General features: G+C 39.8%; 1 protein-coding gene across 1 annotated transcript in view; it reads right to left on the bottom strand.

Annotated features, from left to right (window-relative positions):
* LOC308681038 (serine/threonine-protein kinase WNK2) overlaps positions 1-20,624 on the bottom strand; it is a 78,865-nt gene that overhangs the window by 24,597 nt on the left and 33,644 nt on the right. Inside the window, exons 7-20 of the mRNA XM_081349558.1 lie at positions 19,180-19,399; positions 16,606-16,858; positions 16,216-16,322; positions 14,180-14,764; positions 12,725-12,835; positions 11,625-12,041; positions 10,454-10,741; positions 9,708-9,751; positions 9,439-9,598; positions 8,574-8,690; positions 7,995-8,165; positions 6,294-6,345; positions 6,132-6,206; positions 3,213-3,901 (exon numbers count right to left, since the gene is read on the bottom strand). Coding sequence (XP_081205684.1) covers positions 3,213-3,901; positions 6,132-6,206; positions 6,294-6,345; positions 7,995-8,165; positions 8,574-8,690; positions 9,439-9,598; positions 9,708-9,751; positions 10,454-10,741; positions 11,625-12,041; positions 12,725-12,835; positions 14,180-14,764; positions 16,216-16,322; positions 16,606-16,858; positions 19,180-19,399 — 3,289 coding nt within the window. The remainder of the gene's footprint in view (positions 1-3,212; positions 3,902-6,131; positions 6,207-6,293; positions 6,346-7,994; positions 8,166-8,573; positions 8,691-9,438; positions 9,599-9,707; positions 9,752-10,453; positions 10,742-11,624; positions 12,042-12,724; positions 12,836-14,179; positions 14,765-16,215; positions 16,323-16,605; positions 16,859-19,179; positions 19,400-20,624) is intronic.

The following is a 20,624-nucleotide window of genomic DNA, read 5'->3' as shown; positions in this document are numbered from 1 at the left end:
CTCTATAAACTCCAATCTTCGTCCCCCATTTGTTAATTTACATTACATTTTGCTAACTTTGTGACACATTAGTATTATAAGAATCTTATAACATCCAATCAAATTACGTTCAAAGATCTGCTTGAACAAAGGGTCGTAAAGAAATTCCCTCCGAAGGGAAATCTTCTTATCGGCTCAGGGTGTGACATCTTCACGCTTTAAAAGTCACTGATCACAAGATCCTGATGTGAAGATGATGCTGAACTAGAAGTTTCTAAGGACCCACCAAGCTTGTGCCAGGCTGCGGCCTTGTCTTTCCATTCACCAAAGATCCTCTGACTCCCACTGGTTCTCTCTCATCAAGACCACATCAGCAAAGATCAACTGGAGCCTCAACGAATTGCATCAGGACAGTTTCATTCAAATGGGCGAGACATGCAAGTATCAAACTTAGTCTCATTATTTGATACATTAAGTATCCTTACCCCTTTAAAGAAGGGCGTGTTAGAACTAAACTGATGGTTTGCTCAAGGCTGTTGATCTGCTGACAAACAATGCTATCACTTCTTGCTTTCCTGTATTCTGCTTTAGCTCTCTTTCCCTTGGTAAACTGTATGCATGTATGTGTGTGTGTATGTTAGGGTAATTTAAGTGTTTAGTCTAGTTAATAAAGTCTTGTTCATGTCACACATAAAGTTGTCCATGTCTCAAGCTCATATCTGGAGTCTCTAATCATAGATTTTGACTACAGGCTCTGAATAGCACTGTACAGTAAGAAAGACATTTCCCATGCCCCGGAAACATACATTTCTTAGAATTAATAAACAATGCCGAGTGTTCACAGCAAAAACAGGTTAATTGATTGTAATATTGATTTTACTACATTGTTAATTCTATTAACTGATCCAAATAGTAATTGATTAATTAATTGATTATTAATATTTCTTTAGCGCTAATTCACTACACATTTATACATGAGACAACTTAGAATAAAACTTAATTTAATGGTGCATTGTAAAGAAAAGGTCATAATATTTAAATGCATTTATTTCTCTCGATTTTTATTTGCTTTGGAAAAAATCAAATACTAAATTAATATGAGTGATTTATGATGATTTGATTTAGTTACGAAATGAAACTAATGTTATCTGAAAGTTACATTATCTGAAACACTGCATCTGATGTGAAGCTGTATTGTGCCATCAAGCAAAATTAATTAAACAAGTAATAAAAACTCGGTGAGTGTTTTAGCGCAATTTTCTCACGTCATGGGATCACAACACTAAGAGATAGTAAATATTTTTCTGGATTTTTTTTGTGCCTTCCCGAGATTAGACCTTCCTTAACATAATGCCGAAAACCCGAAGTTAGGGCTGTGACGGTGGCAGTTTTTTACCACCGCGGTAGTAATGGACCCAAATACCGGCGGTGTTGCGGTGGTTGGTTGGGGGGGGGGGTTGTTGTTTAAAAAAAAAAAAGAAACAACACACTAAAGTCTGAAAAGCATTGAAATAAATATCAGTAAATACTGGTAACTTACATAATATAATAAAGTTGCATCTATAAAAAAAAAAAAAAAAAAAAAACTTTCCACACAAAGGCGCGTGATAAAGCCTACCGCTCTGCGCTTTGAGAGGGATGTGGACACGAGCAGGAAAGAGACCATCGATCTCGTTTCTGATATCCTCATGTTTTCTACTTGTAAAAGGTATGAAGAGCGAATTTTATCTTCCACAAGGGCAAGGCATTTAAGCTGTTTGCGCGCTGCCAGAGAAAGCAAAACTAAAATCACCCGCGCGTGTGAAACGCGCTTTACAAAATGAACTTGACGCGCCTTACCAATTATCATATGTCTAAAAAGCACAAACTGTTAAAAATAATTTGACTTACAAGTAAAAATGTTGGCTATCTGTCCTACAGCGTTTTTCTACTTTAACACAGTAAAGAATACGAAAATAATCGACCTAAAAGCGAACAAAGGAAGAAACGTTTAACGCGTCTTTGGGTTAGACGCGAGTGAAGATATGGGAAAAGAAAAAAGAGATTCCATGCAGGGATGAGTCACGATTTTTGAATATTCGATTAGTTGATTTAATTATAGAAAATCTAATGTTCTAATGTCTGTTGTGCGATCATTCTCTAAAATAAAATCTCCATGTTCTGGTGCTGATGCGGTGGTGACGAGTTCATGTAACCGGAGGGTGACGCAGTGCTGCAAATAACGCACATAACAGCTGTCACAAAGAACCGGCAAAAGTAATGATTATGAACGTGTCAAATATAGCAAGGAGACATTTGAATTGTTTATTAATAAAGTGTTTTGTGTGCGTGTGTGTGTGTGTCAGTGTCGAGCTGCAAAGATGAAGTTGACGATGAGAAATGCACACTTCATACGGAAAACATAAGCATATGCTAGTCGGTTTATTTTCGTTTTGAATTGTTTTGTTTAAAAGTAGATAATTCAAGCTTTCTATAAGGAATAACTAATGGAATATTTTTAAATTCGCTAATAATCGGGTGACCAGATCGCAAACCAGAATTCAAAGCCGACAAAGCTTAAGTTTATGGGCTCACGTAGGCTACAACTCTCTCATTCGTCATGAATTCAAACTTTTCCATGGCTGCGATATAACATTTAATTGCTAACCTATTATTTCTTTTGTAAACAACGCTTTGTGTGTCATAATATTAATGTAAAACAGCATTCATATACAAATTTTTTTTTTAGGCAAAACACCGCCGGTACTACTCAGCCACCGCGGTGGCGCTTTACAACCGCGGTGGTGCGGTTGTCAAGTTTACCGGCACAGCCCTACCCGAAGTCTCTAGGTGGTCTGGTTGAGGAGTAGATAGAAGTGCAAGATTGGTGCGCACAGACAGAACAGAAATCATGAGTTAACAATAACAATTTTGTCTGGTGGAAAATTGCGCTAAAAATAAATATGTTAGGATATAACTATTGATAAAGAAAGTAAGAAGGTTTATGGTAACTAATGTTAACAAATACAACCTTTGATTTTAATAACGTATTAGTAAATGTTGAAATTAATATTAACTAAGATTAATAAATGCTGTAGAAGTATTGTTCATTCTTAGTTCATGTTAACCAGGTAGTTAACTAATGTAAACTAATGAACCTTACTGTAAAGTGTTACCCATTTTAGTATCAGCTATTAATCTTAACAAAACAACCTGACAGCTGGCAGTGTGAGGGAAAAGTTATTAAACTTTACCAGTTTCTCTGCGTTCCTCACGGCTCCATCGCTGCCTTGGCTGTCTGACAGCGGCGGGGATCCCGGCGGCTCGGAGGCGGAGCTTGTGGTTTGCGATGGGTGGTACTCTTGGTACAAAAGGTTTCGGAGTTTCTCATCCAGAGTCTTTATGGTTCTGTCAGTGAACTCCAGTCGGGGCGGCCCTTCGCCGTCGGACTCGGCCGGCTGCGTCTGCGATGCTGTGGCGGGTTGGGACTGATGGGTGGGGCTCGGAGGCTGTGATTGGCTGATGCTCGGAGGCTGCGATTGGCTGATGCTCGGAGGCTGCGATTGGCTGATGCTCGGAGGCTGCGACTGGCTGATGCTCAGAGGCTGTGATTGGCTGATGCTGACAGCAGCTTGTGGAGTGGGCGTGGCAAAGGGTTGCTGAAGCACCACGGCTGGAGTCTGGCTGACACACGGCTCTGCGTTCGGGCTGCCTTCATGAGCCACCGGCTGCTGAGGGGTTTCGTCGACTTTCTGAGCAGTGACATCGAGAGAGACAGGTGGTGCAATTGGGCAGCATGGGATATCAGAAACCATAGAAACACCTGGAGGACAGGCGGTCTGAGGGCTGTCAGAGAGAGATGCTTGTGGCATTGATGGCTGTTTCTGCAGAGGTTTGGCACTGTTGACGTCCTGCGCTTGAGATGTAGAGGAACTCTCTGGGTCTGGAGAAAAATAAGTGAGAGGTAAGCAAGCACATACACTGCAAAAAAATTATTTCTTACTTGGCATTTTTTGTTTTGGTTTCCAGTCCAGTTCCCAGTCAAAAATGACAGACCTTTTAAATCGCATTGTAAATCGCTCATTATGCTAGATTAAATCACCAAATCATGGATTCAGGGATTCATGAACTGGTTCTCTTTTCAATTAGCACAGGTTTTGTATCTCTTTTTCGAACTGACTGATCATACGCCTAAGTGTTTTTTGAGGTGAATAAGCTTGATTGAATTTTTTTTTTACTCAAAAACTGTTCCAAAAATAAATAAAAAACCTGTGCTAATAGAGCGTGAAGGGATGGGGTCAGAATCCCTTGCCTCTTCAATTTAAATTTACATATATCCTTTTGAATGATTACTTTATTATTCTTATTAACAATTCAATAAACAAGTAAATGCATGTTATCATAATCATTTCTATATTCATTGAATGAATCTATATATATACATACCCATATGATTTCTGTGAGTGTTTAACCAGTTTCTTTTAGGTGCATTCCAATGTATGCCCTTGATTTGTGTCTGCAGGAAAGGCCCCTTTGATTATAATTCTCCTGAGATACAGAGAGCGGCGAGAAGGGCTTTGTACTCATGTGTTGCTTATACCTTCATACATCTGCATCTATATATATATATCTATATCTCTCATATATATATATATATATATATATATATATATATACATATCTTTCTTGGTTGACGTGTGTAAGTTCAAGGGTCAATTTCTAATACATAAATTTACCTGATTTTTAATTAAGTTTACATCCTCATGTGCATTTTTCTAAGGAGTAAAGGGGGATATTATCGTTCCTGCTTTCTGAGGAGTGAAATGTTTTATCGGTTTGTTATGGTGGACTGCTCTTCTGATAATGGGCTCAGGCCTTCTTCAGCCTTGAAAAGAACTGTTGTTCGTTGGTGCTATGTGTGTGTGTTTGATATTCTTTACAGGTTCTTAACACTGTGATATACGATATATAGACACGAAGACGCCTTCCTCGGACCCTGGAAGGTCACCCTGGACTTAAATCTTGTAATTGGGCAACAACTGTTTTGATTAATGATGACATACCCACTTATCTATTAAAAATGTATTCATGTTTAGACTTTATGTTCTCTTAGCCAATCAGAAGTCAACGATGATGATGTCATGTATGTCCTTGGAAAAGGTATAATTGGTGTAGAAGGTAGAGTTAGCTTGCGATCTCCTCGTGAGACTTTGACGCTGGCTCTACCAATTTAACTGCAAACTATTCTTCAGTAAATTTTTACTTATTTGATTGAACTTCACGACTCCTGGTCTTCTTTCATCATATCTGGTCCTGGGTCTGAAAACTGTACCCCCCTTACAAGCGCAACAATCGGGTTCCAGAAGTAAAAACTCCATTTATTTTTTCCATAGAGAAACTGTCTTTTAATTGTAACTTATAAACCTTTAAAGACAGCCTATGAGATAATCAATCAATAGTATTTGCTTCTGTTGAAGCGGACTACCTGTATTATTCCAGCATATATATTTTTCAAATAATAGTGAAGCTCTAAACCTGTGAGCTCCGCCCACTCTCATGAAGCACCGTGAAAGGGCCGATTCCATCAGAAATATCTTTAATCTCTAATTTGTGTTCCAAAGATGAACAAAGGTCTTACGGGATTGGAACGACATGAGGGTGATTAATTAATGACAGAATTTTCTTTTTTGGGTGAACTAACCCTTTAAATATGTGTGTCTATGCAATAAACTTAAAATATATTGTTTTTATACATATAATCAACATTTTTAAATGAGTAATTTTATATTTCTCCATTGTCTTTAATTCGATTATGCTGTTTCGCAATGCTGAATCAATGCCGCTGAAAAAGTGGGTGGGCACTAATACACTATTGAAAGAAAACAAGTCGACAAAAAGATTGAATCCAATATTTGGTGATAATATAGCATAATGAGAGAAAACATGCAATTTAAAAGCACAAGGATTGTTTATATTTCTGACCACATTGACAGATATTTTTTCTTGTTTGAATCATACATTTTATATTTTGAACAAGTCATCTTGCTTCTCAAGTAAATATATCTTGATTCAAGTATGTTTAGATATTTGTACTGGAAAACAAGACAAACATTCTGAGCAATGCATCGCACTAAAACAGTGCATTTAGTATTAGTTGAGGTGTGCTGTATTACTCGTCTCTTCTCGGTCAGGCGCAGCCGTCTCAGCAACAGGACAGATGATGAACCAGCGCTTTCCGGTGTGAAGCACTGTAAATCGAGGAAGACTGTGTGTTAAATGCTCATACTACAGTCGTTGCAGTGAGACCTGGAGAACATGACGAGTCTTAGACTTACCGTTCTGTTTATAGACTAGCTGGTCGGACTGCGTGTGCTCAGGTTTTGACCCCTGAATACGGAAGACAACAAGTTCAGTTCTGTTTGGTGATGCAGAAGTTACACAGTATAGTACAACAGTACACACCGAGGCAAAAGGCAGATTTTATTCTTCTCTAAACCACTAGATGGCACATAAACAGTGAGGAGTAACAAGGTATGCCCCAGGGTATATGAAGGGCGCCCGAGTACACATCATCAGATTCGTGTCGTTTTAAGGCAGACATGCAGGCATGACCCGAAGCATGGCAACGTGACGCAGTGTCTCGTTCCCTTCTCAGGGAACCAGGTTACATGTGTAACCTAGCCTTTTATTTTGAGGGAACTCAACACTGCATCGCCTGATGCTATGGGGACGTCAATCCCAACTATGTCATTCTGACCAGCGCCTGCTTGTGGTTACGACCAATCTAACAACCTAAGCACTAAAACTCAAAGGCTTAAGCCTTGAACCAGTAATGTGTCAGTGGGCGTGCAGTACACACCTTGCACAACATTGCTTCCAGTAACTAATATAGCGATGTTAGGAAAGGCCCTAAAGCTTCTATTTTCAATTGGAATCTCAAACTAGTCCGAGTCATGATCCAGGAGAGTCTCGATCCCGAAGAGCAGAGCTACCAGAAAATCCACATCAAGCCCATGACCCACTTGTAACAAATTCCCCAACCGTAGACAGGGAAAATGAGGGGCATAACCTTACTTCATATCGAAACCTGAACAAGGTGACAGAAATGAGATTATAAAGAATGTAGATAGTCATCTCTAATAAATAATAAATATAATAAATGTTACTACTCGCTACTCGGGCCTAATTAAACAAGCTTAGCTCACTTTATTTCTCGGGATAAGGAGTTGGTCCAACCTCAGTTTAGACCACCCCACTCCTAACGTAATAGCCATGAGTGCCAGAAACAAGCTCTTGTACACCAACACCCTTCTCAGAGGAAATAAAAGAAATAAAGGAGAAGAAAAGAATGAAAAAGTGGGGCGAGAACTTTAGCAGCAGCCCCGCTCAATAAATGTCCTCTTTTCCACCACTCACAGCCCTCAGATTTGTGTGTGGTTTTCTCCTATTATGGCGCCTCTGCTCCCCACTCTTGGGCAACCACATTCACCTTCTGCTCTTCTCTCCAGGAGCTCGTTCCTGGTGAGGGCGCAAACGATTACCGATTACATTCTTGCCTCTCTAAATCAGTCCACCATGGCCATAACCCTGGTCACCCAGACCCTCTACATTCGAAAACTCGAAGCCGAATGAGCCACACGAGCAGAGTGTGGCTGTCTCCAGGTCTGAGAGAAAAGGAAGGCTCACCAGCGCTGCACATTTATGACTCAACAGATATTGTTCGTCTAAGCCACATCATCACACTGTGTTGGCCTTGAATGGCGTGTTGTTACATGTACCTCAGACAACAGACTGAGTTCCCTCTAAAGGGAACATATTACTTTAGCTGAAGTATTTGTGTTTTCCCTGTTGCCCCTTGCCTTTGCTTTCAAAGCCTTCAACCCCACCTCATTTGCCACTACAAAACAAACCACTTCAGTGATTTAGCAGATAAAAGTACATTTTCCTTAAGGCGTGCCTTTAGACCCGTTAAGTGTGCTAATACAAGAACACAGTCGTTGTTTCCACTTTGAAAGTATTAATATGTATTAATAAACCTGTGCGCCGGAGTCTGCGGTGACGGGCATCTGACGGAGGGGTGAGGTCTGGACGTTGGCCTTCTCACCCTCCGTGTCCTCGCTCAGAATGTCCTCGGCTTTATCCATGATGTCCTTCAGCTGCTCAATGAACATCTCTCGCTCCAGCAAAAGAATGAACTCATTCTCAACCTGGAGGAACATGAAGAACAGATATGCTCATCTAGCAATCAATGCAATGGTTCTCAACCAAAAAAAATGGGTCAGTCTGGCATTTTAAGCTGGCTAAAAAACACTTTGGTGGACACGTGGTCTTGGATGCTTTTGGTTTAACTGAAGTGATATATTGTGAAGATCTTCACTAATGGCAGACTTATCTATTCATAAATGAATAATAAATCAAAATAAGAAATAATGAAAATGTAAAAGTACTTAATTCATGTGAATAAACATGGTTATTTCCTTATTATAGTTGGTCCAAACCCCAGTGGGCTCCAAATCTCATTTACTTTGAGAAAAAAGGCTCCCACAAACTTTAGCACAGGAGTTTAAACACATCAAGCACATTTCTCTATAGGGAGAGAAAGAGACAGATCTCACCATATACGTGGCTATCTCCTCTGGAGCGTCTCCATCAAGGTCAAATTTAAATGTCACCATCCTATGGTTATGAGTCTCCAGTTGGCACTCCACCATCTTGTCTCCTGTGTCGCACACCTGTAACAGAGTTGAGGAAAATATTTCATCAGGAACATCAACAAAAAGTGAATATTTACATTCTTAATGCCTCTGAAAGAACACAATATTAGCCAAAAATATCACAGCATAATAACCAGTATCCAATCAAATCCCGATAAATAAAAGCAAACACCAGCTTGCATTATCTAAGCTAAATTCTCAGTTTTACAAAGAAATGTGTTAAATTCTATTAAGTTAAACATGTTTTCTAATGTCCAAATTGTTACTGAGGTCTGAGCTTCGACCCGTGAACCGCTCAAAAGCCCTGATCGGATGGTAATTGTCTCTCATAGGGACGTGGAGTATTTTCAGCATTCACAAGAGTTAGTCAGTCACTTTATTTCCTTCTGAATCCAGAATGTCAGTGTTTTTCTCCCACGACCAGCATAAATATCTCAGTCAAATTACCTTCTGTTTCTTTGATGAACACCAAGGTCGCTTGGTTATTTAATTGCTCATTAAAGTCATTGTGTAAATCCATTTTGACCACAGCTGAGCACCGTTCATTCGCGATGTTTTAAATATGGATACTTTTATTACTGAAATGCTGGAAACTGTTTAATAAAACAACAACATGCAGATCTATTTTTACAGACATCCCTGTGAGAAACAATTACAGTCCAAATACCACTAAACAGTTCACAGATCACTTTATCTTTCGAAAGCTAATATCTAAACATCTTGTCTGGACAGGCTTCATTGATTTTACTGTGTGCTCTGGACTCACTTTGATCATGGTGAGTTTGGATCTGTTCATCTTGTCTTGTCGGGAGCGAGTGCGCGATGTTTTGCGAAGGTTTTTTCGGACTCGTGATTCACTTCGAGCTCTGTTGGAGCCCTCGTTCCCATCACTCATCTCTTTACCGGATGTGGCGTCTGAGTTCATACTGAGAAAGAGCAGAGATTCAGTCATTGAGCTTCTGTATGCACAAGGTTTGAAACAATGCATGATGAAACAGAGAATATGCCAATGATCTATGAACAAAGAATTGGCACCTGTCATACGTGGACCCAGCCGGTGCTGCCTGTTTATCAGCAACCTAAAGAGCACAGAAGGCAATGAATTCAATGGCAATCACAACTGAGTTTGCCATTAGAGTGTTGCTAAACTAACAATGCAAAACTCTAACAAGCATTAAAAACACACAGAATACAGTCTATTTTTTAAATTCAACCAAAATTATTATTTTTGGCACTGAATGAATTACATTTATAATCTACAATATCTCTTGGTGCACCCTACACAAATCTATGCATTACTGGAACAAAATAGATTATTCCCTTGATAATGTACCATCAAAATTGTTTATAGCTGTAAAGATTGTTGATGCAAATTGCCTATTCAAGCCTGTCATTTTCTCTGTAATGTTTTTTTTTAAACACTGAATTGAATGGTGCTGAATAAATACTTTGTCTTCTGTAGAGCTGCTTTACAGCAACATTTGAATTTGTCTCATATTTAATGAAGTTTGCTGTGCTCTGAAGCTGCTTTGAAACTATCTGTATTGGGTAAAAACAAACCAACAAAAAAAAAATTGTAAATGCAAAGGGATCATTTCTGCTGATAGTCCCTAATCATGAAACCAACTGAGGGATTTAAAATCTTAAGAAAAAGCTCAAAATGAACTGTGAGAACGCGCCACCCAGGATTGCATTCTCGCAAACAGCAAAAGTACTTCCTTGAACTGCTACTCCTATTCTTATTGTGACTGTACTGATGTGCAGACTGTGTTAAGTGTCACCTCAGTAGATACGTCCGCGGGGCCCGGAGGAGCTCCTCCACATGCACTGCCCGCCAGGTTTAGCTGACTCAGGCTGGCACCGGCTCCTGCACTGGGAATGTTGGGTAAAGATGCTTGACTCATGAGCTGAGGAACCTGGTTTTGGTCCACAGGCACAGCAGAGCTGAATGTATCGAGGACGGGTCTAAAAGCCGAGAGCTGCGGTATTGTGGGAGGCTGAGGTGCATTATGGCTGATGGAAGAGTTCTGGTCCACATGAACGGTTTGGCATTGGCTGGTCAAGGATCCCTGAAAAATACAGATTTTTAAAAAAATGAATCATATTAATGTAAAATTCACTTATACAAAGCATATATATATATATTCTTTGTATATAATTACAAAAAAAAGTATGACTTTTGGGTAAATACTATAACATATTTAAATATTAACACTGAATTAGTATGGGCATACATGTTTTTTATGAAAATTATTTGATTATTATTAGAAAATCTGGCAACTATTCAATTTGATTGCTTTGGAACAATTCTTATTATTTTCAGCAGACCCAATGCAGCAGCCAGTTGTTGTATTTAAAGTCACCATGAAATCAGAATTGACAATTCTTATTTTTTTATGGAATATTGCAGTGTTTATAATAAATGATTTATCATTGCACATCATTGTTTTAAATTCATGTGCCTTGTAATCTTGAATCAGCGACATCTCTTCTCTGATGATGTGGGCGGGGCAACCTGTCACTGACATGAGATCCACTAATAGCAAATCAAGCCCAGCCCTACAATTGTTCTTGTTGAAAAAACTATTGCAACTTCTGTTTCATGCTGACTTTACCACGTAATAGCATGTGAAGCAGATATGGCAATACATTTAGATACATTTTTAACAAATGATATGCGGGCAAGTAAATTATAAAATAATTATCAGTAACACTTTATTTGACAGTATCAACTTTACACGTTGCATGTAGTTACTATAGTAATCACTATAAATTGTGTATAATTGCATGCAACTAACCCTAACCCTATAGTAAGTACATGTAGTTAGTTCTTATAACTTAAATGTATAATTACACTGCAACACAAACACCTTAAAATAAAGTGTAACCAAATTATAATTTTGGGGTGGACTATCCATTTAAGACCTGTCCAGACAAACTGATATACTCTACCTGTATAGGCTGAGCTTGTTTAGTGGGCGGGGCTCCAACACACATAGAGGTGGGGTTTGGAGAGGGTGTGGCCTGACTGTGGGAATGTTGAGAGAGAGTGGCCATGGAGTTTACAGTGGGTTGTTGAGCAACAGAATAGGCCTGCTGGTACTGGTGAATTGTGGGCAATGGAGTCGAGAACACAGGAGCAGCGAAGTGTGGGACGGGACATTGTGAGGGTATAGGGGAGGTGGAGGACAGGTGCGGGAACTGAGTTAGCGCAGAACTCTCTATCTGTGAACTTGAAGTTGGTGAGATGTTGGGGTGTGTTGGGACTGGCAGAGAGAGGGACGACTGCACAGAGGGAAAGCAGGCGGGGAACGGGTCACATCCAGGATGAGGGATCCCAGCGGACTGAGCTGTGTTAAGGGAAGGAAACTGCAGGAGACAAAAGTGCATTGAAGCATGGGAAGAATTAGCCACCAACAAGAACAGAATGTCAAAGGTCCTTTGTACAGTGGACTGTAAAAAAAAAAAAAAAAAAAGCATCTGACTTCTACATTAATCAGGATACATTCCGAAAGCAGCACAAAACGCTCTTCGTCCACACTAGCGTTTTCAAACTTTTTCCAAAAGTTGCTTGTCCATACTAAAACGTCAGAAAATGCTACAATCATCTTACGGTGCACGTGTAAACATAAAAGCTCCCTGAGATAAAGAGAGACCAGATATAATAAAAGTTCTCAAAATATCTCACCACTCACTGGTGCATCCAGGTTGCACTCAATCGTTCAATCGAATGTAATATGAAGAGTGGCTCAGACCAATGCACTTTAAAACTTTTATCCCGGACGAGTCCCCCTATTATCAGGCAGATACCGTCATATCTATTGGTACAATATGAGTCATGCTTAAACATGCCTCATTGTTTCTGAAAACCTCCGTTTTCACAGTCTACACTACAAAACGGTATTTTCAAATGTATCCATGTTTTCAAAAAAACGCTCAGTTTTCGCATGTCTCAGTGCGGATGAAAGGCCAAAATGTAGAGAAAAGGCGTTTCAAATGTATCCGTATTTATGTAGACATCGCCTAAGCAGAAGAGCCGGCAGTAGGCTCACCTGTGTGAGGTAAGCTGCCGCCTGTGGAGGGGGGGCGGGTTGTGTAAGAAGACTGGACGTGGACTGTACTCCTTGCTGCCAGCTGTCCATTAGTTGTGTCTGAATGGTGAGCTAACGTGATTGAAAGAGAGAGAAATACAAGTGTGCAAAGAGAAAAACATGAGATGGTTTTGCAGATGTAGGTCTTATTCTTGTCAGCTCAATGTCAGTCTATACTATAGTCGAGGTGTCCAATCCTGCTCTTGGATATATACCTTCCTGCAAAGTTCAACTCCAACCCTAAACAACTATGCCTGCTAATTAAGATCTCAAGGAACACTTGATTACCAACATGTGTGTTTTGTTGCAGGGTTGGGACTGAACTCTGTAGAACAGAGATCTTCAACCCTGCTCTTGTCCTGCAAGGTTTATTGCCACCCTGCTTTATCACATCTGCCAAGCGATCCTAAAGAACTTGATTAGCTGGTTTGTGTGCGTCTGATCAGAGTTTGAGCTAAATGAATCAGGAAAATAGGTCTCCAGGAACAGGAAGTGTGCAGCGGAATAAACCGTTAAGACATGTCTTACAAGCTTTCTTTAAGAGTGGTCACAAAAATAACGGTAACGAAATAGCACAGTTTGTTTGTAATTTGTAAATCATCCATCTGTGTTGAGTTTTATTTTCTTAGTTTTTTTATGATTTAATTTAATAATAATTTATTATCAGTCATTTATGTAGTTGTCATTTGATTAATCATTTATTGTAACAACTTTTATTATTATTTGTCATTTTATGATTTTATATTTCATCTTATTTCCTTTCTATTGTTGTTTAATCCTATGATTGTGTGGTTTCAAGGGATGTTTGGCTTTATGAGTTAGAGATAAGAGAATGTCTACATTTCAAGGTTTTTAACATCACAGGTTTGCCCTTTCCTGGCTTTCTCTGTCAAACTCTCAGGCTGATAGAAGACTTATGGCAGGGATTTGGGGTCCAGGGTAGGATCTAATATATCTGATATTTCTGACATTGAGATCTATCCAATCTGACATTCTGGTTTAAGTCGGCAGGATATCGGCATGATCTAACATTTTGGCGTAGTCGGCAGGATATCAGAAAACAGAAAATGTAACTTTACTTTTGGATGGATGAAAAATACAGGCCAAAAGCTGGACAATATATAATTTCTTTAGTGATGCCTGGACAACTTTACCTGGCCATTGCCTTGCCTGGATGTTGAGGGACAGAGTTGAGAACCCCTGATTTATACTTGGCCAGAATTATCTGCAATACCGAACCAATGACAAATCTACAGCTGCGACCCACATTAAGAAGCCCATGAGCTCAGTTAGCCAATACAAACCAAACAGGCTAGAGAGAAAGTGTGTCCGATCATTACAAGTGTATAAACTGAATCAGCCACATTGGTACCAACATACACACACATCTGGTAGATAAGGTTGAAACAAGTGTACCTGCTGGAATGATGGTGCAGAGCCTGCCTGGCTCAGATGTACAGGAGCAGTTTGCTGCATGTTCGAGAAGTCGTGGAGTTGCCCGTCTGTTGTGGCATTCGCAGGTGGTTGCGGCAAAAGGTGTAACGCAGGTGTTTGTTGAGGTGCTGATGAGACATGCTGCACGCTAGAGGCTCCACTCTGAAAACTCTGATCTGCAGGCAGCGCTGCTTCTGATTTAGATGGGATAGCTGCGACTGCAGTGCGCTGCACAGGTGGAAATATATGTGCATTGGCTAGCTCTGCTGTGGCAGGATGGTAAATCGGAGCGGTGACACTCTGCGGCACAAATGCAGGCTGATGCGACACATGGGCCTGCGTGTTCAACTCTGCAGTCTGACTCGAAGACGCGAGCTGCTGTGGATTCATGGCTTGTGGAGCAGTCAGTATGCCTTGCAGAAGTGCCAGCGGCTGGGGAGTGGACAGTCCGGACACCGGAGTCTGTCCAGTGTGCTGTGCAGGGGTATCGGAGGATGCAGGAGGGTAAGTCTGCACGTGTTGAGCTACGGAAGGTGCGGCCTGACTTTGGACTCTCAAAACGGCAGGCTGCAGAAGAGCAAACAAACTATTGAAAACCGCATACAAAGCCATTCCATATAAATAAAACCACAGACACTTACAGCTGCAATAGTGAGTATTATGAAGGCATGCATGCAGACCACACACGACCAGGTTAAGTGATAATGAAAACATGAAGCGATTCACAAAGATGGTTAGCAGCAGCATGACGTCAGGCACATGTTAAGCGTGGTTATTGGGTAGGTTTTGAGGGGAAAATGGACTCCGTTAGAGAACAGCAGTACCCACAGGACTTGGTGAGTACGGTTAAAGTGGAGAAGAAGAACGCATTTAGATTTGAGCAAATTACACTAAGTACTAGAGGCCCCTGGGAGCAACAGCAGAACCACCACAAAGGATAGAGAAAACCACAGCATTTCCTCCATAAGCAGCAGGGTTACACCTTGTCTTCAGTTGCGGAGTGACCTACCACATGAGACAGGAAGTTTTCGCTAACACAAAAACTTGCTCTGCGACGTGATGCCAATTCCTCACCAGACGACTCCATGGCGGGCCCCTCATCACTGTGGCTGCGTGCAGGCCGATAGGACCCTCTTTCTGGCTTGGTCAGTGGGGCTCTTAGAAAGGCAAGAGCAGGCTGACATTTGTGGCCAGTGATGCTCTCCAGAGATTTGTTGAGTTGGGAGAGGTTAGAGGTCTCATTGACAGAGCCCCTACGAGACCCTGTGGCTGAAAGCATAAGTGAAGAATAGGGCGTATGTCTTCCATCTGCACATGTCCCAAGTAGGAATAAGGACAGGCAGGCCTGACATGGGGACGGTGGCTGGTGAGGGGTGGGGTTTAAAGAAAGGCGACGCCCTTTTCTCACCATTGAGACAGGCTCCTCCCCCTTTGTCTCAGAGGACGTCTCCACTGATGTGTCGCTATAGCGGCGGGTCGTAATAGGCAAAGGAACGGACAGAAAATTCATAGAGCCGGAACTTGCAAATCCTCTTTCTGTCGGCTCTGATTGGTCTGGTGGTATTTGAAAGCAGGAAGGGCTTGTGGGTCGGAGATGCTCATGGCTTCTGATTAAGTAATTTACAGAGGAACTTGCATGATGTGGAGCCTGGAAGAAAAGCCACTTCTCCAAACTATTATCATGAAATGACAAACAAGGATCTCTAGCACTGAGCTAATAATCAAATTAAAGACACAACAAACATTTTTACACTTGGGGAAATAGTGAGTGATGCTTGAATGTACAACTCTCCATGCAAGGAATGCTTATAGGCAAACATACTGGTTGATGACCAACACTGTACAGTTACAAAGCTGCACAACAGTGTCATTATGAATGATGGTCTATATTTAGTATAATTCCTCTGTATAAAAGCTATACAAGTACAAGCATGCATGGGTACGTGCAAGCAGAGGAATGCTAACTTTACATATCAGAATTTTATCATCAGTAACCATGATGGGTAAGTGATACGAACCTCCTGGGCTGTGGTGGAGACCGAATCCTGTAGTGACTGGTATATGACACTGTGCAGACCACTGCTGTGGGAGTCAGAGTACACGGTTGAGCCGATGCCACTGTCAGCTAGAGGGAGACAGAGAGACACACATGGACTATAACAAAGATCTGAGACAATTAATGCCACTTGTCCCTCAGTTCCCTCAGACTGGATATTGTTGTTAGTGAGTCTGTGACAATAGTTTCAAGTTGAGCTACAGTAGTCAACATTTGAAGTGGATCAAAAAAAGTTAATCAGAGTTGTTCTAAGACAAGAACAGGTATTGTTCAAAATTCATTTATAACTATGATGAAGGTTTTGATCCATTTCAAATGTTGACTACTGTAGCTCACAGGCACACACGCTTACATGTGGTGGATGTAGTCATGGCACTAAGTTGGCACACGCGGGCATGCTGGTCCACTTCAGTCTCTTCGGGCTCCACCAGACAGGGTGGTTCGCAGAGGACTGGTACCGTACCGGCTGGCATGGACGGGGCAGTGCCACCCTGAGAGGCCCTCGGCACCGTCCGCTCCCTGCGCCACTTGATCAGAGCCACCCTGTCACGGATAGACTTGCCCACAATCTTTGCATCGCTCTCATGGAAGAAACCAGACTCAACCTGACAGAAGCACAAGAGGGGGCTGGTGTGAACACGCACTTTTAGAGCAGACAAGAAGAAATGAGGGCTCTATTTTAGGAACAGAGGAATGAATCTCGCTGTATTAAAGGAACATTTCACAGAGACAAGCAAGAGTCTGTGGGGGAAAGCTTCAACTAGACACACTGCACACACACAGAGGAGAAATGTGACTAATGAGAACAAGAATAATTGTTCAAAAAAAGAGAATAAAAGGAAACTGTGCTGTTTCTACTAAATAAATTTAAATAAAAAAATAAGTTGAAAAAATATTCAATATATATTATATTATTTAAAAAAAATTACACAGTTCTTTATTTAAATAGAAAAAATTATTTCAATACATAATCTTGAAGAATTTTAAAAAGAATACAAAGAAAAAAGCAAATCATGGCTGATTTTGTTGTGCTGTCTATAATTAATAAATTAAAATAAAAAAATTGTAGAAACAACATTTAATACATATTATTTTAAAAGTTACATGTTTTTATTTACATAAAAAACATTGCTGCGTTAATACATAATTAACAAAATTATGAAGTACTAGAATTACTTCAAAAAAGGGGGAAAAAAAGAACCATGGCTACTTTTGTTGTGCCGTCTCCAATAAATTTAAATAAAAGTAAGTTGATAATGAGAATTAATACATAATATTTTAAAAGTTACATTGCTGATTATGTATTTTTTTATTTAAAAAAATAAACAATGAGAATTACCAAGGGGGGAAAAAGGAAATCATGTTTGCTTTTGTTGTGCAGTCTCTAATAAATGAAATAAAATCTGAATGATTTACTCATTTAATTTCTCCCTACAGAGAATTGTGGGGGGAAATGTACTTAACATTCATTCAAAAGAAAGTACTGGTAATTTAGTTTTTTTTTGTGAGATTCACCAAAGTACGCTTAAATGCATGAAGGGTTAGGGGTAAAACGGCAAAATGGAAAATCAATATCAGTGTACCGAACAAACGTCTGACAGGGTGAGACGTGTGGACTGTGGTTTGTGTCGATCAGTGTGAATATCAGCTGTCGACTCATTTTCCCTTTAGCAAACATTCACACACATTACAATTCTCAGATTACATAACACGTGATTACGGCAAAAGGATTTTCCAATCCGACCAGGGTCCAGGAGGCCACATACCTGCAAGACCATGGTTTAATATATAACGTGCACAGGCGGCTTTGGCTGCTTAGCATGAGCGTATCTAGTGTGAAGATCTGAAAACAGGTTTGGTCGTAACTCAAGCAGGGGATCCAGAGTTCCTCAGAAAGCGAGGAAGGTTGTTATGAATCTCAAACTCAGGACCAGATCAAATCTAAGCAGGAAAATGGCATCGCAGGCGGAGGTTACAAGAGGATAGGAGGGTGTTTGTTAAGGGAATAAACATCCACTTCTCCAATGGAATAACCCAAAGCTGGCCAGAACATTATTCCGTTCAAAGTTCATTTCAATTCTGTAGGCGTGAAATATCTCTTGATCAGCGCTCATAGCTTAGAGACAATAGAAGCAGGAATACATCAGATTTCATGAGCCATGAAACTTATTGGCTGTTTTTGTGGTGTTCACATGCCACAGGTAAATCTGGTTTCCAAGGTTATTAGCTCTGGCTCTAAATTCAGACAGAATAAACACACCTGAAGGTAAATGTTGGGTTGAATATATATATATATATATATATATATATATATATATATATATATATATATATATATATAAAAGCACTATATGAAATCACTATGAAAAAATCATTATATTATATATATGAAATCATTATATTTTTACTTAACATGCTTTAATAATCAGTTTATTCAAACGTACATTAAATATAGAAGAACCGTTTATGACAGCCATTGTTCATTAATAAATGTTTATGTTAAAAACGAATTGGACTACAAACATGTCATTAAATGTTTGTCTGCCAATCATTTGTCAATATTAACCTGTAATATTACAGTAATGTAGCGACTGACAGGGTTCCCAAAACGCAGCATTAGGAGAGATTTCTTCTTTTGAGAGACATGGACATGTGCTGTACCTGACATATGTCCAAATGAATCCACATCGAATCTAGTTTAGAATTGAATCGCAATCTGGTGAATCAAACTCGAATCGAATCATGAAATTTTTATTAGCAATTAATATTTAGAAATTTATATTTATATTGAAATATTAGGAAGCTGGATTCAGATCTGGGTCGTCCACATTAGCATGACGCACAACAAGTGCAGTTCTACCGTATATGTTATAGCGGCGGAGCTTGGTGGCGCGGGTAACGCTGGTGAAGTCTCTAAAACACGCACCATCTCCTGCGCCACGGCTTCAGGAACCTCCTTCTCCAGGTCGAAGCTGAACTCGATGGCTCCTCCGTCCCTGTACTTGCCCTTCAGCCTGCGAGGATCCTCCACCCACAGCTTCAGCGCGATGGACGTCTTCATCCCGTCGTCTTCCTCCGCCAGCTCCACCCGCACACCCGTGTCCTCGGCGAAGAACGCGTGATTCAACAGGTCCTTGATGGTGTACCTGTGGACAGAGAGTTGCAGAGACGGTTACCGGACGTACATGTTCCAGGATACAGTGAAAACTGGTGCTTAACCTTCAGGAAATGATGACCAACAAACTAGGAGAGTTAACTCTTTTGCATCAATTTAAAAAAAAGTTACAAATAGGTCCATAGTGGTACAATATCCAAAACTGTATAATATTTGAAGCTTGGGAGCTTAAAAAGTTTAAAGTAAAACCAAAAAAAGTTGATAAATTATTCATGAACACTATTTTATATAAAATATATACAGGTGAAACTCAAAAAATTTGAATATCGTGCAAAAGTTAATTTCAGTAATTCAACTTAAAAGGTGAAACTAATATATTATATAGATAATTACATGCAAAGTGAGATATTTCAAGTCTTTATTTGTTATAATTTTGATGATTATGGCTTACAGCTTATGAACATCTTTAAAATTTCTGAGATTTTGAATTTGGGGTTTTCATAAGCTGTAAGCCATAATCATCAAAATTATAACAAATAAAGGCTTGAAATATCTCACTTTGCATGTAATGAGTCTATATAATATATTAGTTTCACCTTTTAAGTTGAATTACTGAAATAAATGAACTTTTGCACGATATTCAAATTTTTCGAGTTTCACCTGTATATTATAAAACACACTGAACTCTAAACTCAGAGTTCAGTGTGATCATAAAATCATTTTGAGCTAGAAAAATAAGAAAAGCCATAAATCTAAATGAGTTGTGTTCCAAATTTGAGGATGACATCTCAGAAAATGAGCTTTCAGGAAGATTTTGTTTGGGCGCAGTGACAGATTTTCCCTGTTAGATGCAGCAAAACTGATGCACACACAATGGTTGGATTAAAGTTTTTATCTCTCATTTATTACAAGCACACACATTTTTTTTTATTACACACACACACACACACAAACCACACTCTGACATCCATACCAACACACCAACACAATTATAGCTGCATAATTTATCCAATTGGCTCTATAATATGCAGAAACCGAAAACAGGAATAAAGCGAGTATTTGCTTTATAGGCCAAACCTGAGAAAATGGCACTGGTAATTTTTTTTTTACAATTTTTAATTTTGAAGCCTTGCCAACAGAATAAAAGCCTATTATTAATGATTGCAACATTTTATAGTTAAAGCAACACCAAGGAACTTTCCCTCTGCGGTCGCCCTACAGGTTGGAAGCGGAATTGTCCATTACCGCTGTCGTAA

This window comes from Scardinius erythrophthalmus, assembly GCF_964197995.2.
Source record: "Scardinius erythrophthalmus genome assembly, chromosome: 20".
In the NCBI taxonomy this organism is placed as follows: domain Eukaryota; kingdom Metazoa; phylum Chordata; class Actinopteri; order Cypriniformes; family Leuciscidae; genus Scardinius; species Scardinius erythrophthalmus.
This window is presented reverse-complemented; position numbering and strand designations above follow the sequence as displayed.